At 44.6% G+C, this 19,581-nt stretch overlaps 1 protein-coding gene across 1 annotated transcript in view; it reads right to left on the minus strand.

The window, feature by feature from the left end:
* The window catches only part of inf2 (inverted formin 2), a 59,953-nt gene that overhangs the window by 32,207 nt on the left and 8,165 nt on the right, over window positions 1–19,581 (minus strand). Inside the window, 6 exon segments of the mRNA XM_041214192.1 lie at window positions 2,713–3,069; window positions 3,382–3,517; window positions 4,788–4,920; window positions 5,445–5,478; window positions 9,049–9,205; window positions 18,251–18,366. Of these exon segments, the coding sequence (XP_041070126.1) occupies window positions 2,713–3,069; window positions 3,382–3,517; window positions 4,788–4,920; window positions 5,445–5,478; window positions 9,049–9,205; window positions 18,251–18,366 (933 nt within the window).

A 19,581-nucleotide genomic window follows, 5' to 3' on the forward strand; every position in this document is an offset into this window, starting at 1 on the left:
CTGGCAAACTCTAACTAGTGGAGTACCACATGGATCAGTGCTGGGGCCTCAACTATTTACAATCTATATCAATGACTTGGATGAAGGGACCAAATGTATGGTTGCTAAATTTGCTGATGACAGAATGATAGAATCACAGAATGACAAAATTGTTATGGTGCAGAAGGAGGACATTCGGCCCATCGTGTCTGCACCAGCTAAGCACCATGACTTTGTGCCATTCTCCTGCTTTTCCCCCGCACCTTTGCACATTATTTCTATTGAAATAATCATCTGTTGCCCTCTCAAATGCCTCAATTGAACCTGCCTCCAACACACTTCCAGGCAGTGCATTCCAGACTCGAACCACTGGCTGTGTGAGAACCTTTTTGCTCACATCACATTTGCTTCTTTTGCAAATCAGGAAAGTAAGTTGCCAAGAGGACATAAAGAGTCTATAATAGGATTTAGATAAGTTAAAAGAGTGGGCAAACATTTGACAGATGGAATATAATGTTGGAAAGTATGAACTTCTCCAATTTGGAAAGAAGATAGAAAAGCAGTATATTATTTAAATGGAAAGAGACTGCAGAAGTCAATGGTAAAGAGGGGTCTGGGTGTCCTTACATGAATCACAAAAAGTATGCAGGTATAGCAAGTGATTAGGAAGGCAAATTGAATATTAGCATATATAGCAAAGAGAATAGAGTATAAAAGTATGAAAGTGTTGCTATAGTTGTACAGTGAGACCGTATCTGGAGTACTGTGTACAGTTTTGGTATCCTTACTTAAGAAGGGATATCATTGCATCAGAGCATTTCAGTAAAGGTTCACTTGACTGATTCCTGGGATGAAGGGGCTAGTTTATGAAGGAAAAGTTCAGCAGGTTGGTCCTATACCCATTGGAGTTTATAAGAATGAGAGGTGATCTTATTGAAACATATAAGATTCTGACGGGGCTTGATAGGGTGGATGCTGAGAGGATGTTTTTCCTTGTGGGGGAGTCTAGAACTAGGGAACACAGTTTTAAAATTAGGAATTTCCATTTAAGAGTAGGATAAGGAGAATTATTTTCTTTCAAAGGGTCATTGGTCTGCAGAATTCTCTTCCCAGAGAGCAGTGGAGTCCAGGTCAGTGAAAAAATTCAAGGTTGAGTTAGATAGATTTTTAATCGACAAGGGAGTCAAAGGTTATGTGGGGAAGACAGGAAAGTGGAGTTGAGGAAACAATCAGATCATCTATGATTTTATTGGATGGTGGGACAGGTTCGAGGGGCTGAGTGTCTTACTCCTGCTCCTATTTGTGTGATCTTGTAGTCTTGTGTTCTATGCATATCCCAGTGACCAGTTCAGATTTGTTTCAGCAGAGGCAGGCTGCCCACATCCATTGGTGTCAGTTGGTATATTCCAGAGTAAAATTTACATATGCCTTATGTCATAGTTCATATGTTTTAGAATATATATTTAGTTTTAGGAACTAAAGTTTTAACTGTAGAAGATTAGGTTATTTGGTTGAATTTTTTTGAAAGCAGCCCTGAAGTAAATGCAATTCAAACAATCTTGGAGTTTATTACATTTAAAAGTTTGGGGCTATGTTGACTTAAGAGGTTAACAGCTAGAAATGTAAGATCATAAACTGCAGCTGGGTTTACTTAGCTAAAAACTGGAGACATGGCATCTACAGTTATTCATCTGCTTTCCCAGAATTAAGGAAAGCTTTGGAATTAAAAGGTTATTAATTTGCATTCCTATCTGGGAGCAGGCCATATGTGTCACATTGCTATGGAGATGGTTGGAGCTTAGTAAGATCCTTTGTTTTTGGGTTTATCTCTGTAAAATCAGTTAGGGCATAGCCAGCCGGCAAAAGTGGTTGAGAGAAGCAGCTAGGAGACTGTGTCAGCTTTGGGTCTTATATAGCTTGTAGCTCCTTGGAAGTCAAGGGATAAAGCCAGACCTACACCTGAAGTAAAGTAAATGCTAGATCTATCATCCATGATGCAGCCTACAATTGGGAGCTGGTATTCAGTATAAGACAAAGTTGGAAAGGGGAAAACATGACTGGAAGATTTATTTAGTTGGCAGCTAAAGGAAGACATCTACAATGATCCTCAGTGAAAGGCAGTTAACCTTGCTGCAGTTGGTGTTCTGTAAATAATCAGCTTGGTTGCAGTTTGGAACCATAGCAGTGGACTATAGTAAACCAAGGGTGTTTTCTGCTGTTTTGAACCACTGCACAGAAGTCACAGGGAGGCTCATACTGGAGCTGTGGATCCAGAGTTGTGAGATTGGCAAAGAAAATGGAGGGTCGCTTAGCCAAAAGCTAATGGGAGGGCCCCATGAAATCTTATACCTTGGCAAATAACTGGAACACTAAAGAAAAATCAGTGAATTCCCAAGGTGGTGATACGCCTTTTGAGTTGGTCCCAGGAAAAGTGATTGAGTCTTAAATATATCATAAGATAAGAGAACTCTTGAGAGGCAGCAGAAATAGAAAGTGGGACTGAGTTTATAGCATAAGTCTTAATAAGCTTTGGTGTTAAGTTAAAAATGCTTACTTTGTTCAATTCTTTTTGATATACAATAAGGTTTGCTTTTGTTTAAAAACATGACATTTTATGGCATAGTTCTGTGAGTTAATTGCTGGCTGTTTGGATTTCTTCTTTAACTGTTAACGGTCCCTGACCGGATCGTAACAGGCTTTCTCACATTGAAAAGGGACATATCACACGCATACCTGAAACTGCTTTAGAGAGTTTTTGCCAACTCGGTTTTTTCATCCGCAATGTTGGTTGTGGGATACTGGTCTTGTCAGAAGTTGTAGGAAGGGATCCAGATGGTGCAGGGGGAGGAGTAGGTGGAGGAGGTAGAAATAGTGGTGCAGGGGGAGGAGCAGGTGGAGGAGGAGGTGGTACAAGTAGGGTGGTGGTAGAGTCAATACATTCCAGACTTTCTTCAGTTGAAGACTTAGGTTCAATACAATCATGGTTTTCAGGTTTACTAACAATCAATTTGTCCTTCACTGTGTCATCATTTGTTTTCAGTTTAACTGATAAGAGCCTTTTCATAATTGTATTAGCATCATTTTCTGGACCTGTGCAAAGAAAGGCATTGGATGTATTAATAGTTCAACATGTTTTAAAATCATAAAACTACTTGGAATTGTAAACACAGGAAGAAATAAGTTTTCAACCTAAATTTCATACATCCAACTAATTTAAGATAGTAACTGATATAATTGTTAAAGCTTACATTGAATTTTAACATGTAATAATAAACTAGTAAAACTGAACAAGTGCGGAGCATTCTGAATTTTTCCAGAAGACCATAAGCAATTACTTACATTCAACTCTATATAGAAACTAACTTTTAATTGTAGTTATTTTATCAAATAATCTTTCCTTACTGTCGTCAATGATTAGGATGGCTCAATTCACCAAGATTTCTAGGATTTCCCAGAGCAGGGCACTGTTAGATGGTTCCAGTTGCAGAAGCCCCTGGAGAATTGACAGCAGCTGAGCAGAGGCTGGTGAGGTGCTCATCTAGAATTGAAGGCAAGGTGAAAATGCCTTTACTGGATATAAATGTAAATAAAGCTCTGAGGAAACATAAAGAGTGCAAAAGGAGCATTTTCCTTTTCAGATCAAATTATTTTTCACCCTCTTTATTTGTTTAAACTTTCCATCCATGATGCTATTTACTCATCCACAAAGCAGCAACCAATTTAGGAAAGGAGAGCTGCTTGATGAAAAAAGAGGTTTCTAAGGCAGTATACAAAGCAAATTTGGAGCAGTTAAAAGCTGCTGCAAAGATATATTTTATTGTGTGGGCAAGAGTGGTGCTAAAGAGATAAATACATGGGTTGAATGCATTATGTTCCAGGTATGCAATTACACAAAAATAATCTTAAGTTATTTGCTAAAATATGCCATAAACCACAGTCAAGATCAAAATAGTCACTCTGCATTAATGTCAGTAATTGATCTCTAAGAAGCAAATGGGACAATCTGAGAAAAATGCTACACTGCAGTAGGGGTTTTTATGCATGAAAGTTAATAAAGTTGGTGATGTGCTGGACAGGCAGAAAGCCTTATATACTAGCACCTGACCCTTCCAACTTTCAATTATTGCCTATTAAAACCTCCAAGGTACTTAAACACATTGTTCGCAGCTACCTCTGAGCTGAGCACTTCCACAATTTTGTGTTTTATGTGCTTCCAAGGTCACAACTACACATGTCCACTCAGCAGTGTTACTTTTCAGTGCCAGAGAGGTTGTTTGGCACTGATCAGCACTTATCACATTTTTAAAAGGGTTTTGATCTGAAATGGACAATAATAACTTTCTGTTGTGAGCTTAGTTCATATTGAATGTGCAAATTATATCAAATTTATGCCATCCAGTGCATTTCAATAGTGAGGCAAACAGCGACATATCATTTCTGAAAAAGTAATGGAGGAGTAACACATCTTAAATAGCAGCTTTTGGATATATCTTGCTGAATGGCAGAGCAGGCTCAAGGAGCTAAATGTCCTATTCCTGATCCTAATTCGTTTGTTTGTATGATCATACTTCTGTGTTTAACTGGGCATTGGCCCCAGCCTGAAGTTGCTGTAGCATTTGTGCATAAATAACAGTGCGCATCATTAGCCTCACTGTTATTTTAACAGCAAATGATAGCACGTGATAATTTAAGAACTGGTACATTTAGCTGTAATTATAATATCAAGAACAAATTATGACCCTGCTTACATGTCTATAATTACATTTAATGTACAGTTTCTGGTGCAATATAACAGATTATGATCTTACTTTATTAAATAATGCTGCAAAAACCTCTTTATGGCAATTCATGTCATAAATGTTTGTTAGCTCTTCATCATCTTCTGCCTTGGCTTCCTCAAATTTTGAGCACTGAATCAATAGATCGGCATCATCCTTTTCCCTGAAAATAAACTAGCTTAAATTATAAAGGCAAAATACTGCGGATGCTGGAAATCCGAAACGAAAACAAAAAATGCTGGAAAAACTCAGCAGGTCTGACAGCATCTCTGGAGAGAGAGGCAGAGATAATATTTTGAGTCCGTATGATCTTCAGATCTAAAGGGAGGTAGAGATGTGGTGAAATAGATACTGAGTAAAGAGGGGGTGGAACAGGCGAAGATGGATAGAAGGCCAGCGATAGGTGGCAAACACTAGGAGGGAGATGGAAAGCAATGAAGGTGAACAGGACAAGAGATAAGTGGAAATCCTGTCGGAGAGAAGAGCAGTACTTCTTCAAGGTGGGCTTTTCAACATTTTCCAGCCTGTGAATCTCAAGGTACAATTTATACACAAATGCAAAACTTTTATTTCTGGCCTGATGCTTGCAGTGAATGTTGTACATGGGGCTCATATACTGGTTAAAGAAATACATTAAATTGGAATTGTGTAAGCAGAGACTTTTAGTGTTATAGGAATAGTCCTTACTTCAGAAATGGCAGCACATCCAGCAAGCGAAGGCCTACAAAAGAAAGGAATAATTCTTGTAAAATGATTCGAAACACAATCAGAACTCATTTGCAACTTTTGTGCTCAAGAACCAATTTAGTTGGCCAATTACTGTTTTTCAATGTCTTCGTATGATATCTGCACAAAACAACATATTTTTTAGATTTGGGATATTCCAGTGGTGATTTTTTTGAGTCTGTGCTGCAGAAAGGATAGGCGGAATTTTATGACAGCAGGATTTCACAGTCCTGTCAAAGTCAATGGGGTTTAGAGTAGCTCATCACATTTTACGGTCACTTCCCCAATGCAAAGTGGCTGTAAAATACCAGCCGATGCCTTGTTAATGTCCCATTTCCAACATTTTGATGTACACTTCCCATCATATTTTGACTATTCATTTTATTATTGGAGAATGCACACCAACTGCATAGATTTGTGGAAGTACCCTTTGGACAGAATTTTACACCTCGCGGGCGGGCGTGCGCCCGACATGATCGGGCATTAAATCACACAAAATGACGTCAGGTGAGCACCCTGATGTCATCCCACCCGTGAGCAATCTTCAGGTCGGCAGGCGTGTGCAGGTGTTGCAACCATGCCCGCCAACAATTAAAAGGCCACTTAAGGGCATTAAAAAGCCAATTGATCCTGATTTTAAGTTGCCCATCCAATTCTGTGCTCATCTCACGGGCAAAACGGGCAGGCGGGCAGCTCACTTTCTGCAAAACCTCATCCAAGGATGGGATAAGAAGGGTCAGCAGCATTGCCATTGTGAGTAGTGAGGAATTTAGGGGTAGAATCTTCCCCACATCGGGAGCGGTTGTGCGGGGGCGGACATGGGCAGGCGCGGACCCGGTTGGGTCTGTGTCGCCATTTTATATGGGTGGGCCAATTAAGGCCCGCCCAGCGTGATGCGCGCCAGGGAGTGCTGTGCGCTCCTTGTGTGGGTCGGGGTGGGGGTTCCCTGAGTCGGGAGTGTAGTCTTTCGTGCATGCACGTGAAAGAGTGCAGAAATCTCCCTGAGGCAGAGAGGTGCCTCAGGGAGATTAGTTTTAAGTTTAAACAGTGTAATGAAGTGTTGGAAAATTTTTTCTGACACGTCGCCTCATATGAAACTGTCACATGAGCTGAGACGTGCATTAATTTTAATAAAAAATTTTTCTGAAAGTTTTAAATCATTCATGAAACCTCATACCACCCGTGGATAAGGTTCCATGAAAAATGCGAAGGCTGCCTGGGCTTTTGGCCTGCCTGTCAATCTTAAGATTGGACGGGGAGCTTTCTCAATAGGTTTAATTAATTAATTAATGGCCTTAAAAGGCCTTTGGTGATTTGACTGAAAATCTAAATGATGCGTGGTAATGTTGCATCGCCCCGCGTCATTTTACGTCTCGGCGAGCGGGCCCCGCCCCCGCTCTACAAGCCGAAGATTTAGCCCAAAGAGGTAGTTTGCTGCTGGTTGCTTATTTGAACTTGACAGCTTCATCTCTGTTCTGAGCTTCATTCTTAGCATTTCCAGGCTTCATTTCAGGACTCATTGGTGTCTCCAAGGCCCCCCGGAGAATTTTGACCCATGTGGAACCTTCCAGGTATCAGCCTGCCTTCTGTAACCCTGGCAATGGGGTTTGTGGTCTCTGCTGGAGACACCTCCGGTGACGAGGAAGAGAGGGGCAGCAAGGAGAGGAGGCCACGTGTCTCAATGTAGCTTTCAGGGGAGCAACCTGTGGGAGGAGGGGTGCAAACACAAGAGGTGCAGGGCTAGCAGGTAGTCCAAGGTAGAAGGGGCCGCAGAAGACGCCAATCTCCTGCTGCCAGGGTTTACAGGCAGTGATGCATCTACCTCAATATGTCCAAGGTGCAATGCCAAAGGAAGCTTCGCCACTCCAGGGAGACAGTGACCTCCATTTGTCATATGATTGGGCCTGAGATCACCTCCAACTGTGTGGGTGGACACCCCGTGCCAGTGGCTCTCAAGGTCACAGTGGCCCTCAACTTCTATGCCTCCACCTCTTTCCAGTGGTCAGTGGGGGATCTTTGTGGAGTGTCCCAATCAGGTGTCCACAGTTATGTCAAGCTGGTGACAGAAGCTCTGTTCAGATGGGTAATGATATTTATTTCTGTGCAGACGAGGCCAGCCAAACTGAGTGAGCCAGAGGCTTTGTAGCGATTGCTGAGTTCCCCCGCATCCAAGGCGCCATTGACTGCACACATGTGGACATCAAGGCGCCAGGGGGTCAACTGGGTGCTTTCATCAACAGGAAGGGATTCCACTCGATGAATGTCCAGATAGTGTGAGACCACACAATGCAGATTCTGCAAGTCTGTGCAAGGTACCCTGGTAGCCTCCATGACGCTGATATCCTCAGACACTCCCAGGTACTCCAGCTCGACGGGAAGGATTGCTGCTGGGTGACAAGGGCTATCCGTTGAAAAGGTGGCTTATGGCGCCTCTCCGCCACCCAAGAACGGAGGCGGAGCAGTGTTATAATAGGAGTCATGCCTCCACCAGGGCGGTGATAAACAGGACCATAGGTCTTTTGAAGATGCACTTCCGATGCCTTGATCATTCAGGGGGAACACTACAATACCCCCCAGAGCGGCTGCCCCTGATAGTGGTTGCATGCTGTGCTCTCCATAATCTGGCACTGGCAAAGGGGGACCCACTAGGGAAGAGGATCTTGAGGCAGCTCCACAGGCCACAGAGGATGAATCCAGTAATGAGTTAGAAGAGGAGCATGGTGAGGAGAACGCTGAGGGTGTGGAGGTAGACCTCTGTGTCCTTCAGGGAGGCAGGACACCAGGGAGGTCTTGATCCAATGATCCTTCAGCTAGGCTGGCAAAGATCTGCTTTCACCTCATGCCAGGGCTGCCGCATCCATCCGGATGTCTAAAATGACCCTTTCATTTGAACCCAAAGTCCACTCAGTGCCTGTGCAATAAAGTTTAGAGCCACTCACGTCCAGCATTTGATAAAAAAAGTGAAGCGTACTTAGGCCATTACGACAAAAGCAAAATTTATATAATTTTCACCTAGGGTTCAGTGTAGTGTTGGACAGAGCTGTGCGTGGAAGCAAGCATGGAGACAGCTCCTAGCTTGGACCTTTACTGTGCTTACGTTCCTAGTCGTTAATAAATACTAATTGTTGAACTACCTAAGTTTATAAATAACTCAATAAGACCCATCAAACTACGCCCACTACGGTACAACTCTGCCAAGCAATGAAGAGCTGCCAGCCTCTGATTGGCAGGAGGCTCTTGGCAGGTGGGCTTCTGCCTCTGGGGTCCTTGATCCCGGCAAATGTCCACAGTTGCCCAGTTAAGTGCCTGAGTGGCAATTAATTTAGGGGGCCTTTCCCAAAAGTAGGCAGCTCAGGGCTTTCACTGGCTCTCTAGCTGGCAAGCAAGACTCCATTGCCTACATCAACTTCCACCCATTATATTCATTGTCTGAGCAGTTTTTTTTTTATTGCTTGAATGAATAAAGTAAGGTACCATAACAATCTGCATTTAATACAAATATTACTTTAAACTATGTAAACAGATAAATTAAGACAAACAACACAATATCTAAAGAAAATATTACTAATTAATTCATTTCTGAGCCGTGCCTGTGTTTGCAAGTTTTCAGTTCCCAGAATAATAGCATTGATTACACTAAGTAGTGTTACCAAATAAGGAACATTATCTGTTTGGAGTTCATGCATAATAATATTAAATCCATATTGATTCTTCTCCGCATTCTGTCAAAAAAATCAACAATAATCTGTTTCTTTTATTTGTGTATAATTAGGAATAAAATAGATTTGTGGTATTTTAAGCATAAGAATTCTAAATCTTGCATGTCCAATACTATCATCATTACTATTTATAGGACGAATGAAATGCAATATGTTCTTTCTCATCTCTGAAATACTTTAGCATAAAAACTTTTTAGTAGTGAAAGATAATTAATTTTGTAAGTTAACCAAGAATGTTGTGAAATATTTTTTGATTTTATACTAATTTATTGAGGGCTAAAACAGACATATTTCATCTGAGATTGTAATATTGGCATTACAGCTCCAGACCCTTAATTTATAATGCCTCTGTTGGCAGAGAACAAAGAAAGGGCATCAGACGGGGAGAAGAAGGAATAGATGGAATTATAGGATGGGACCAAGGCAAAAGCCCGAAGAAGATTTTTTAAAGCAGGAAGTTGAAGTGGTTGAGTGAATTCTAGAGGAGAGGGCAGGGCAGCTAAAATGGTGACCATGTGGGGAACAAGAAATAGGCTAGTATCAGAGAAGCAAAGTGTATCTCAAGGGACAAAAAGCTCAAGGACATCACTGAGGTATTATGCCTGTGGAGGCATTTGAAGTTGAAGATAAGGATCTTAAAATTGATATGTGAGAGCACAGAGAACAAGTGAAGGCTGGGAGGAACTGGCCTGATGGAACTGTGGGACCTTGAGTGGGTAGGGATACAGACAGTAGCATTCTAAATGAAATGTAATTTATGATGGTTAGAGGCTGCCTCGAAGAGCATTAGAAAAGTCAACTCAAACAGACTCACAAACATGAATTAGAGGCTTGCACTTGTGAGGTAGAATTGGGGCAATGTTTCAAAGTTGAAAAAAGACAGTTTTGATGATGAAGCTGATGCAGGGGAGCTCTCCCAATCAAACAATCTGCCATGGTCCTGAGCTAGCAGAGTTAGTCCAAGATGGCATTTCGGGGGACTGATGCACTAAAGTGAAAAGCATATGGCAGCTGAAGGAAACTAAAAAGAACGATTCGGAATGAAGGAATTTTAATTCATCCAAGAGCTTGTATTAGGCAGTGGGAGGGCAAAACAAAAAGCTCAGAATTGAATGAGCTAAAACTGGGTGACATCAGCATACATTTAAAAATTGGCCTCACTGTTTCTGAATGATCTTGGCAAGGGGCAGCATATAGATGATGAAGAGGAGAGGATGGAGTTCTGGGCTACACTTATGATCAAAAGAGGAGAGACTGTTAAAATATGTATAACGCAAAAGCAAAATGTTGTAGATGGAGGAAGTGATCACAATTAAAAGGAATGCTGCTTAATGTAAAGACAAGTTCAGTCAGGCAGAGAAGGGTGGTGGTGGATGGGGACTGGTTGAGTTTCCATTCAAGGAGGAATGGAGCGACCTACGGCCAACCTTGTAGGGTCTGGGGTGTAGAAAAATTGGATGTCCATGGTGAAAAGGAGATTGGTAGGGCCATGAAACTGTTAAAGTGGAAAGAGCATTGAAAAAGTTGCAGATGTAGGTGGGAAGAGACAAGGGGGGAATGGTAGAATTGAGATAGCATGTAATGGGTTCTGTGGAGCTAGCACAGGCTAAAATGATGGGTCTAGGAGAGCAGTCACATTCGCGGATCTAAGGAAGGAGCTAGAAGTAGGGTTTGCAGGGTTGGGATTGTGGGTCTATCAACTTGGTGGCCATAGAGGGAAGATCTCCAGAGGAGATGAGGTCAGTGACAGTCTTGGAAACAATAGCTTGATGTATGGTGGTGGGATCATGGTCCTGGAGGAAGGAGGAGGCAGTATCAGGTGGAAGGCTTTCAGTATCCACAAAAAGATAGCAGTCAGGTTACTAAGGAACAACAACACCAACCTTGTCGTTGGATTTATTGACAATGTTAGAGTTGGGCCTGAGAGAATGGACCACTGCAAGTTCAGAGGGAGTTAGGTTACACTGAGTGAACAGAGTAGAAAAAATGGGACAATCAATGCTACACCAGCAGTTCCCAATGGAAAGATCTAGGATGGTAAGAGGCCAGAGTTGCGGTCCAGATGGAACAAAAATTCTGAGGATGGGAGAAAGGATCCTCTGGACGGGGGCATACTCCTGGTTAAAGAAGTGGAGGTGTGGAGACAAAGACGATTGAAGAAGAGCTCAGCATTGTGTCAAGCTCAAAATTCATTGAACAGGGATTCATTGGGATACTGATGAGGCCTTTGCACAGTATTAATCATGGATGTGTCAGGTGAGGCAGGAGAGTTTGGTTTCAGCAGAGTGACCATTGCACATGCAATAGAACAGGAGCTAGAGCAACAAAATTAGAATGTATTTGAGATGATAAAAAGGAAGCAAAATAAAGCTGTGGATGACAATAATTTACAATGACGGCAATTAAAAAATGTTAGAAAGTTCAAGAGAGCATAACAAAAATGGATCAGAGCCAAAAGGTTATCCAGCAAGCTGATTCTGAAAGTACTGCCCCAGCGCCTAAAAAGCTGCAACTGATAAAAGGAACCAAGAAACCATTTTCTGTCAGGAACAGATTAGATCATAGCGATATTTCAGGCTGTGGCTATTTAGGTCACGCAGCAAGCATATATTCAGATTCTATGTTGACTTTTTACAAGCTGAAATCTGCTAAAGGAGGACTCAAATTTCCTGGCACAGGAAAATTAAATGATCTAAAATGTTTTTCTGTTTGCAAGATCAAAGGACTAAAAAATTAAAGAGCTTTCTATCTGACAGACTAATGAAGCTGCTAACTGTAATGGTCCACCTAATGCGGCAGAAAGCTTCATCTAATTTGTAGAGGTATTAATCACAATTATTAATATTAATCTGTCAATAAGCAAGACAGGCCCTGATTGAAGGGAACTTACAGGTGGGATTTTCGGCTATGGATTTTGCCATTTTTCTGTTGATCTGCTTTGATTAAATATCGATTTTAGGTAGCATATGCTCCAAGCAGCCTATTTGCTTAATGAGTATTTCCTGGTTCTCATCAAAATACATTGGAATTGATGTCTTGCATAATGGTGACAATTATTTAGCAGAACACTGTCATAATTTATATTTCCTGTGATACTATCCCATTGCAAATGGCAATCAGTGGCAAGAATATTAAACTGTGTTGGAAAGAAGTTTTCAGTATTAGTCATAACTTCTGATAAACCAGGTACTGAAATTGTAACTCTGCTCTACATATGCCTCATTTCTTGACTGCTTTATTATATAAGCACTGTGGTAGTCTTTCTGCCATCTGTAACATATTTATGTGCGAAAAACACATTTTACAAGCAGTTTGTATTTTTAAAACAAAAACAGAATTACCTGGAAAAACTCAGCAGGTCTGGCAGCATCGGCGGAGAAGAAAAGAGTTGACGTTTCGAGTCCTCATGACCCTTCGACAGAACTATTTTTAAACCTGGGCTGGATAGAAGTGTTAAATCTCTTAACTGAGAGTATTTGAATTTTGCATCAGTCTAGATTTTCTGCTATTTGTGTGGCTTCCTGAATGTCCAGTGACAGACTTTAGACAAACTTAAACAAGTATGGATATGACAATTTCTATCTTTAGGCACACCTGCCCCACTACCAGAGAAGTGGCAGCATCTCAGTAATGGACAGCGCTAGGAACAACAGACAATTTTCATTTTCCTAAATTACTAGCTTCACCAGAGAAGGATGTAGGACTGATATATCTCTGTGGCATTTAGGGTTAAAAATGTAACATATCTGGATATGCCTCACTTTTAAAAATAAATATAGTCCATGGGCAGAATTTTGTGCCTGTCGGGCAGGCTGGTTGGGGGTGGGCGTGGGTGGACGTGGGTGGGTGCGGAGCCGATCGCTACCCACGATCGGCTCTGCGCCGCCATCTTACGCGGGTGGGCCAATTAAGGCCTGCCCAGCGTGATTCGCGTCTCCAGGGGACAGCGGGAGGGGGCGGGCGGCAGGGGGACTGAAATGACTGTCGGGTCCAATGGCGACCCGGTGGCTTGTTCGAAGGCCGTGCAGGCAGCCTTCCAAAGGCTGGCAACAATGGCAACCAGAAGGGCTCCCGAGAGCGCTGCTGGTGAGCAGGCCAGGCAGGGGGGGGCAGGACGGCGGGGCACTGTGCCCCTCGATTCTCAGACGAGTGACTTGCTACCCTTCTCGAGGAGGTGGCAGCACGGCGTGAAATCCTCATGCTGAGGTATGGGAGGAGGAGCCCCCCTCCCCCCACAACATGACGAAACGTGCCTGGGAGGAGGTGGCAGAAAGGGTCAGCTCCCACAATGTGGTGAGACGCACTTGGGTTCGGTGCCGCAAGCGCTTCAATGAGCTGTTGCGATTGGGAAGGATGAGTACCGTGTTGGTATAGGCACTTAGCACAGCAGTTAGGTTTGCCCCCCGCCACCCCCCCCCCCGCCCCCACCACCCACCCCCCCACCCCACCCCCCCACCCCCCGCCCCCCAACCACAACTCTGAATGTAGTTACTGCATTGAATTATTCATGGCATGTGACCTTCGCTGGGTGGGCCAGCATTTATTGCCCATGCCTAGCTCACCCTGAGAGGGTGGTGCTGAGCTGGGTTCTGTACCCGCTGCATGTGGTAGACTTACACCCACAGTACTGTTTTTGGGGGCGACATCAAGGACCTGTACCTAGGCGCAGTGCTGAACTCTGAAACACGTCAAAGTCAGGCTGCTGACTGACTGGGAGGGGAACTTCCAGGCAGCAGGGCACCCATCCATCTTCTACCCCGGCGTTCTACGTGGTTGTGCTTCCTTGCTTTGGAAGGTCATACAGTGTGGGTGGCAAATGTGATGGAGGCAGCATCTGGGCAAGAGGGGATCAGCCCTGGCTGCTTGGTGTGAGTATATGGCTGCTCCAGGGTCACGATTCACATGAGCCCTGCAATGTTTCACTCAGCTGGGGGTGGCAGGGATGCGATGGCAATCCAGGTATGAAGTGGACTAATCAATGCTCCTCTCTCCTTTTCAGGAGAGAACCGCACGCAATAACACAGAGCGGATACAGACTGGCGGAGGCCAGGCACAGTTGGCGATTCTCACCAGATACGAGCAGGAGGCTCGGGAGCTGGAGAGGCGCCCTGTGCCAAGGCCAACCGGTAACAGTGAGGCTGGGGTGCCAGGGGGAGGTAAGAGTGCCGGGCACTGATGTCACAATGTCTGTCCTTGCAACCGTTCCTCTATTGACTGTTTAGTGAATTAAGCTTCCAACATGGGTTTCCCATTGATTATGGAAGGAGGAGTGCATACTGATCCGGGGACCAGGCATGCACATTGACATTGTCTCGACTTCAACTAATTAAATGTCCTTGTTCTTCCTTTCAGCCTCATGGACGAGGAGGCGGAGGGACCACCACTAACATCTGAGGGCCCTGACAACTTACAAACACCAGTGTCACATCATCCCAGCCAGGCAGGCACCAGCGCAGATACCAGCACCTCGGTGGGGATTAGATCGTCAGCTAGTGTCCTGGGGCACAGCAGTGAGGGCACTTCACACTCACTTGAGGTGCAGGCAGAGGCAGAGTGTGCCCATGGCGCCGGCACTTGGACAATTGCTGGAAAGCAGGAACATGCTCAGTCGGTGGTTGATGATGGGCCTCTGGAGTCGTCCCTGAGGCAGCAGATACTAGAAGTCCAGCAGGGTCAGTGGGAGGATCTGGCGGAGATACATGAGGGAATGCATGGCATGGTCTCCGTGAGGGAGGAGTCCATGTGGAGCATCAGCAATGCATTGACCCTTATGACCGAATGCAATGCTTCCTCCATGGAGAGAATGGCGCCTCTCATGGAGAAGCTCCTCCAGGAGAACCATCAGGGCTTCCTTGGGATGCGCTCAGACCAGCAAGCCCTCACAGAGGCAATGACTTCAACTAGTCAGTGTCAGTGTGGGAGATGGATTGGGCAAACAGTATCCTAACTGGTCCCCATCTATCAATGGTGAGCTGGGAGTTCCGAAGCAACCTCACGTTGGCACATGATCTGCCTGTCATCTCTTCTGGCTCCTCTCAGGGCGCTCTGGATCAGGGCAGAGCTCCTCTGCCCCTCTGCCAATGACCGTGGGATCCAATGAGGCTGCGGCGACTGGAGAGATGCCAGCCATGCCACTGGCTGCTCTCTCCCAGGCGGGGCCAGCACAGGCTCCATGGACCAGAGGATGCCCGTCAAGGTCATCAAGGCCAACAGGACAGCAGAGTGAGCAGGCTGTCTCCAATGCCGGTGCCAGCGAGGTGGGGGAGCACCTAGATGGAGCACCTGAAAAAGTAAGTGTAAGGCACCTTAGGCACACCATGGGTTCTCACTGGTGGTTTTCTGTTGCCCTGGTATTAGTTGATTATAATTCGGTGTGCAGCTTAACACCTTTGAATGAAGTTTCTTTTCTGTTTTGTTTTGTGAATTCATTAAATGCTTTATTTGTGAACAAGGCTCAGGTTGTTTCCTTAATTCTGCAGGTGTATGGGAACCCATGATGTTATGAGTGACTTATTTGTCATTGAGCTTTATTAACAAGGCACATAGTTAATGTTCCTAGCCAGGCAGATGTTGCTCTCAGGTATCGAGTATGGAGCCTTCAGCCCTGGCATGTGTTGGAAGTCCATCTGTGGTGGGCTAGCTGAAGGTTCATTGGATTAAAGCCTCCCAGTTTGCCCCTGCCTCCCTGGAGGCTGCCCGGGTCAGCGTCTATCCACTCAGCGTTCTCCTGAGTATGCTTGTCCTCATACTCACTACTGGACTCATCTGGATGTGCAGCCAGAGCATCTGCGTCTACATCTTCTTCCTCCACTGCATTCCCCCTTTCCAGCACCAGTTTGTGGAGAGCGCAGGATGCAACCACCATCAGCGACACAAATCTGAGGACACATGATCTGGGGGCTACTGGAGTGCACCCCCTGAACGGTCCAGGCATTGGAACTGCATCTTGAGAAGACTGATGGTTCTCTCCACCACAGCCCTTGTGGAGGCATGGCTACTATTGTACCGCTGCTCGGCCTCTGTTTTTTGGATGGCGGAGAGGTGTCATGATCCACCTTGTTATCCAATAGCCATCCATCCAGCCGGGCTGGAGCACTGAAGAGCCTTGGCACCTGGGAGTGTCTGAGGATGTAGGCATCATGGGAGCTGCCTGGGTACCTTGCACAGTGTAAAAGCAGGAAACTCAGAGCTGCAGTACATTAACCTTCTTCATAGTAAGAATAAATGAGCTAACTCGACACTTAACCGCATATTCTGAGACCAACTTAAAAAAGAGAAGTAATCTGGTTTATTAGGTGGCAATCCATCATGAATGGCTTCTGTCCAATTTTGCTGTCCAACAAGTTACTTGCTCTGATTATACACTAGAATTACGTTGAAAACAGTATGAAATCTCGAACCCCATGTTAAACTCGACTGGTTCTTTTTGTCATCAAGAAGTCAGAGGCTGCCCTTTGAGAAAAGAATACTTTGCTCGGGATTTTGCATGCCCACTGGCTTTGGGCATTTTTTGGGGTGTGAGTGGACAATATGGCAAAAAGGCCAAAAATCGGTTTCACGATGTTGTGAAACCAGTTTGCGATCGTCCCCTCAGCTCGTCGATGGTGGACTGCTTCCCAGACATTGGATATCATGAACCACTTTGTAATGCATCAGCATATCATTCTAAGGCCAGTCCGCCGGACTCAGCCCCATTTTAGCGGGAAAACACACTGACATGTTTCACAACAGCATATATAAGGTGTACACCTGGCGGGCTGCACTTTGCTCGGGACTTCAAGGTTTGATTGCCTACCCTGCTTCGGTCAGCACGCGCAGTCATCAGCACCAGGCTTCTCAGACAGCACCACATTATTTTTAGGGGGACTTGTGGCAGGTTTCTACCTGCCAGATCAGCCATATGCCGGTGGCTATTCAATGGCTGCAGTGTCAGGGCTTGCTTGGTGAAATGGGAGAAGTGGCCTCAGGCAAGGGAAGAGGCTGCAGGATGAGGACTGTATGGGAAAGGAGAGTAACCCAGGGTGTGTGTGGGGGCACATGTTGATTGTGAGCAAGAGGCCTCAAGTTGGTAAGGGCTGTGGAGGCAGTCTCCAGAGGAGGTGAGGCCAAATGGACATGTGAGGGTGTGTGTGTGAGAATGAGTGATGATGTTCCATGAGTTGTCAGTGAGTGAGATGCCACTGAATGTGTGATGGGCTTGAGTGTGTGAGTTTAAAGTGATGAGATCATTGCCATACTTCGATCACCACTGCCTACCAAGCTGGAGTGGTAATGTAGCTGCCCCTCCTACAGCCAGAGCGGGGGTAGAGGACATCACAACGGGTCTCCAGGGCTCCAAAAGGCACTCAAGGGCTGCAGTTTTCTTGCCTTTTGGGGCCATGTCTTCTTTGCTGCAGTCCTGGGCTGGAAGCACTGAGCATGGCTGTACTTTAAACATAGTGCCTGGCATAATGAAGCGGCGAGGTGACGGCATGGCAGGCGAATCAGAACCCACCCACCATCTGAACGGCGTGTATCCTGGTGATGCATAATTAATGCGGCGGGTTTGGGATGATACAGAGCGAAAAGGTAAAACTTTGTTTTTCCCGCCCTCTACCACACTTAGTGCAAATCTGGGATGAGTCAGCTCTTTATTTCACAATGCATTTACCATTCCAAGTACCCCACAATAGCCAATTTCACTAAAAAAACTGATACAGGTATTTGCACAGGCAAACACTGGATATTCTAGGAATCTATATCTAATCTAGGAATTGACATCGATTTAGCAATTGACCTTACTGGATTTGGTATCACAAGGTTGTTTCTCAAACATCCTGGCACAATGTGCTGAATAGTAAGTGCAGCTGGCAGCTTTCTACATATAAGGGTAATATTTGCTTGATTGTTTGGCACAGCAGATATTAGAAAACCACATGCGTCAGAGTCTAATTTTCCTTTCATTTATTTTATTGCGTCTGAGTGCAGACCTCTGAAAATCTCCTCTGTTCTTTGAAAGAACAGCCGATGTTATGTTTCCTGTGGTAATTTAAAAACAAACATATTTGCCTTGAAGTGTCACAGTGCATGTAAAACCTGATTATACCCTTCTGTTGAGTACATGCAAAGAGCTGCCAGCAAGTCAAACACTTGTTTCTTCACCAAGGTCACAGATGAGTTCAGAGCTGTAAGTAAGCAGAATTTGTCGAATGGTAAGTGTCAGAATTTCTACTTATTGTATTTATTTGAAAAGATTGAAATACCAGATAAATAATACTGCAGTTTTACCAGAAATCAATATAAGTTATATTCTTCTGTTTAAAAAACATTGTCGAGTAAATTCTGCACATGGCACATTATGAGTTTAAGCTTCTGTTGTTAACCTCAATGCATGCATGTCAAACACAATACTGTATTTAAGCTTTTTTTTTTAAATGAATTTCTGTACAGGTAAGTGTCTTCAAATCATAATCAGGGACATGAGGAAGTATAGATTACAAAAAGGCCACTTGTCCCATCAAACCCACTACACAGGCAATCCTGGATTTTTCAGTCAGTGGTGAATGAATAGCACTTGCGCATGTCCACAGACTTCCAGTGGGCTTTTGAACAGAAACTTAGGATGGAAGTTTGCAACTTAGTCCCTGACCAAACAGTGGGATCATTTGCAGGTCAGGAACCTTTAGGCAGCTGGATTAGGTTTTATGGCGCCTCTTTAACCAATGCCTCTTTAGCTAATTCTAATGCCATGGCATTAGTATCCCACCTCCAGATTCCCAGGCTAAACAGGGAATGGGCAGAATTTTCCAGCCCCGTTGGCATCAGGCGTCATGGCGAGTGGGGGGTACAATATGGCAAGAAGGCCAAAAATCGGTTTCATGCCGTTGTGAAGCCAGTTTGTGATCATCTTCTCCGTCTGTTAATGGCGGACTGCATTTCCCACTGCCACATGTCAGGAACCTAATTTCAATACTTTAGCATCTCATTATAAGCCCTGCTTGCTGGAATCATCCCCCAACACGATGTGCACCCGATGAGCTGCACTTCACATGGGACTTTGAGGTTTGTTTGTCTACCTTGCTTTGGGCATCACTCGTAGTCATCAATGCCAGGCTTCAGAGACATCACGTTTAGGGGGGCACATGGGTAGGTCTCTACCTACCTAATCAGCCATCTGTGGGTGGCTTTTCAATGGCTGCAGGGCAAGGTCTTGCTTGGGGAAGGGGAGAAATGGCCTCAGACAAGGGAAGAGCCTACAGGGTGAGGGCTATACTGGGGACCATGGTGTATCCCAAGGTGTGTGTAGGGGCACATGTTGATCTGTGCAAGTGGCCTCAAGATGGTGAGGGCTGAGGAGGCAGTCTCCAGAGGAGATGAGGCCACATGGACATGTGAGGGTA

This window comes from Carcharodon carcharias, chromosome 20 (assembly GCF_017639515.1).
Source record: "Carcharodon carcharias isolate sCarCar2 chromosome 20, sCarCar2.pri, whole genome shotgun sequence".
NCBI lineage: Eukaryota > Metazoa > Chordata > Chondrichthyes > Lamniformes > Lamnidae > Carcharodon > Carcharodon carcharias.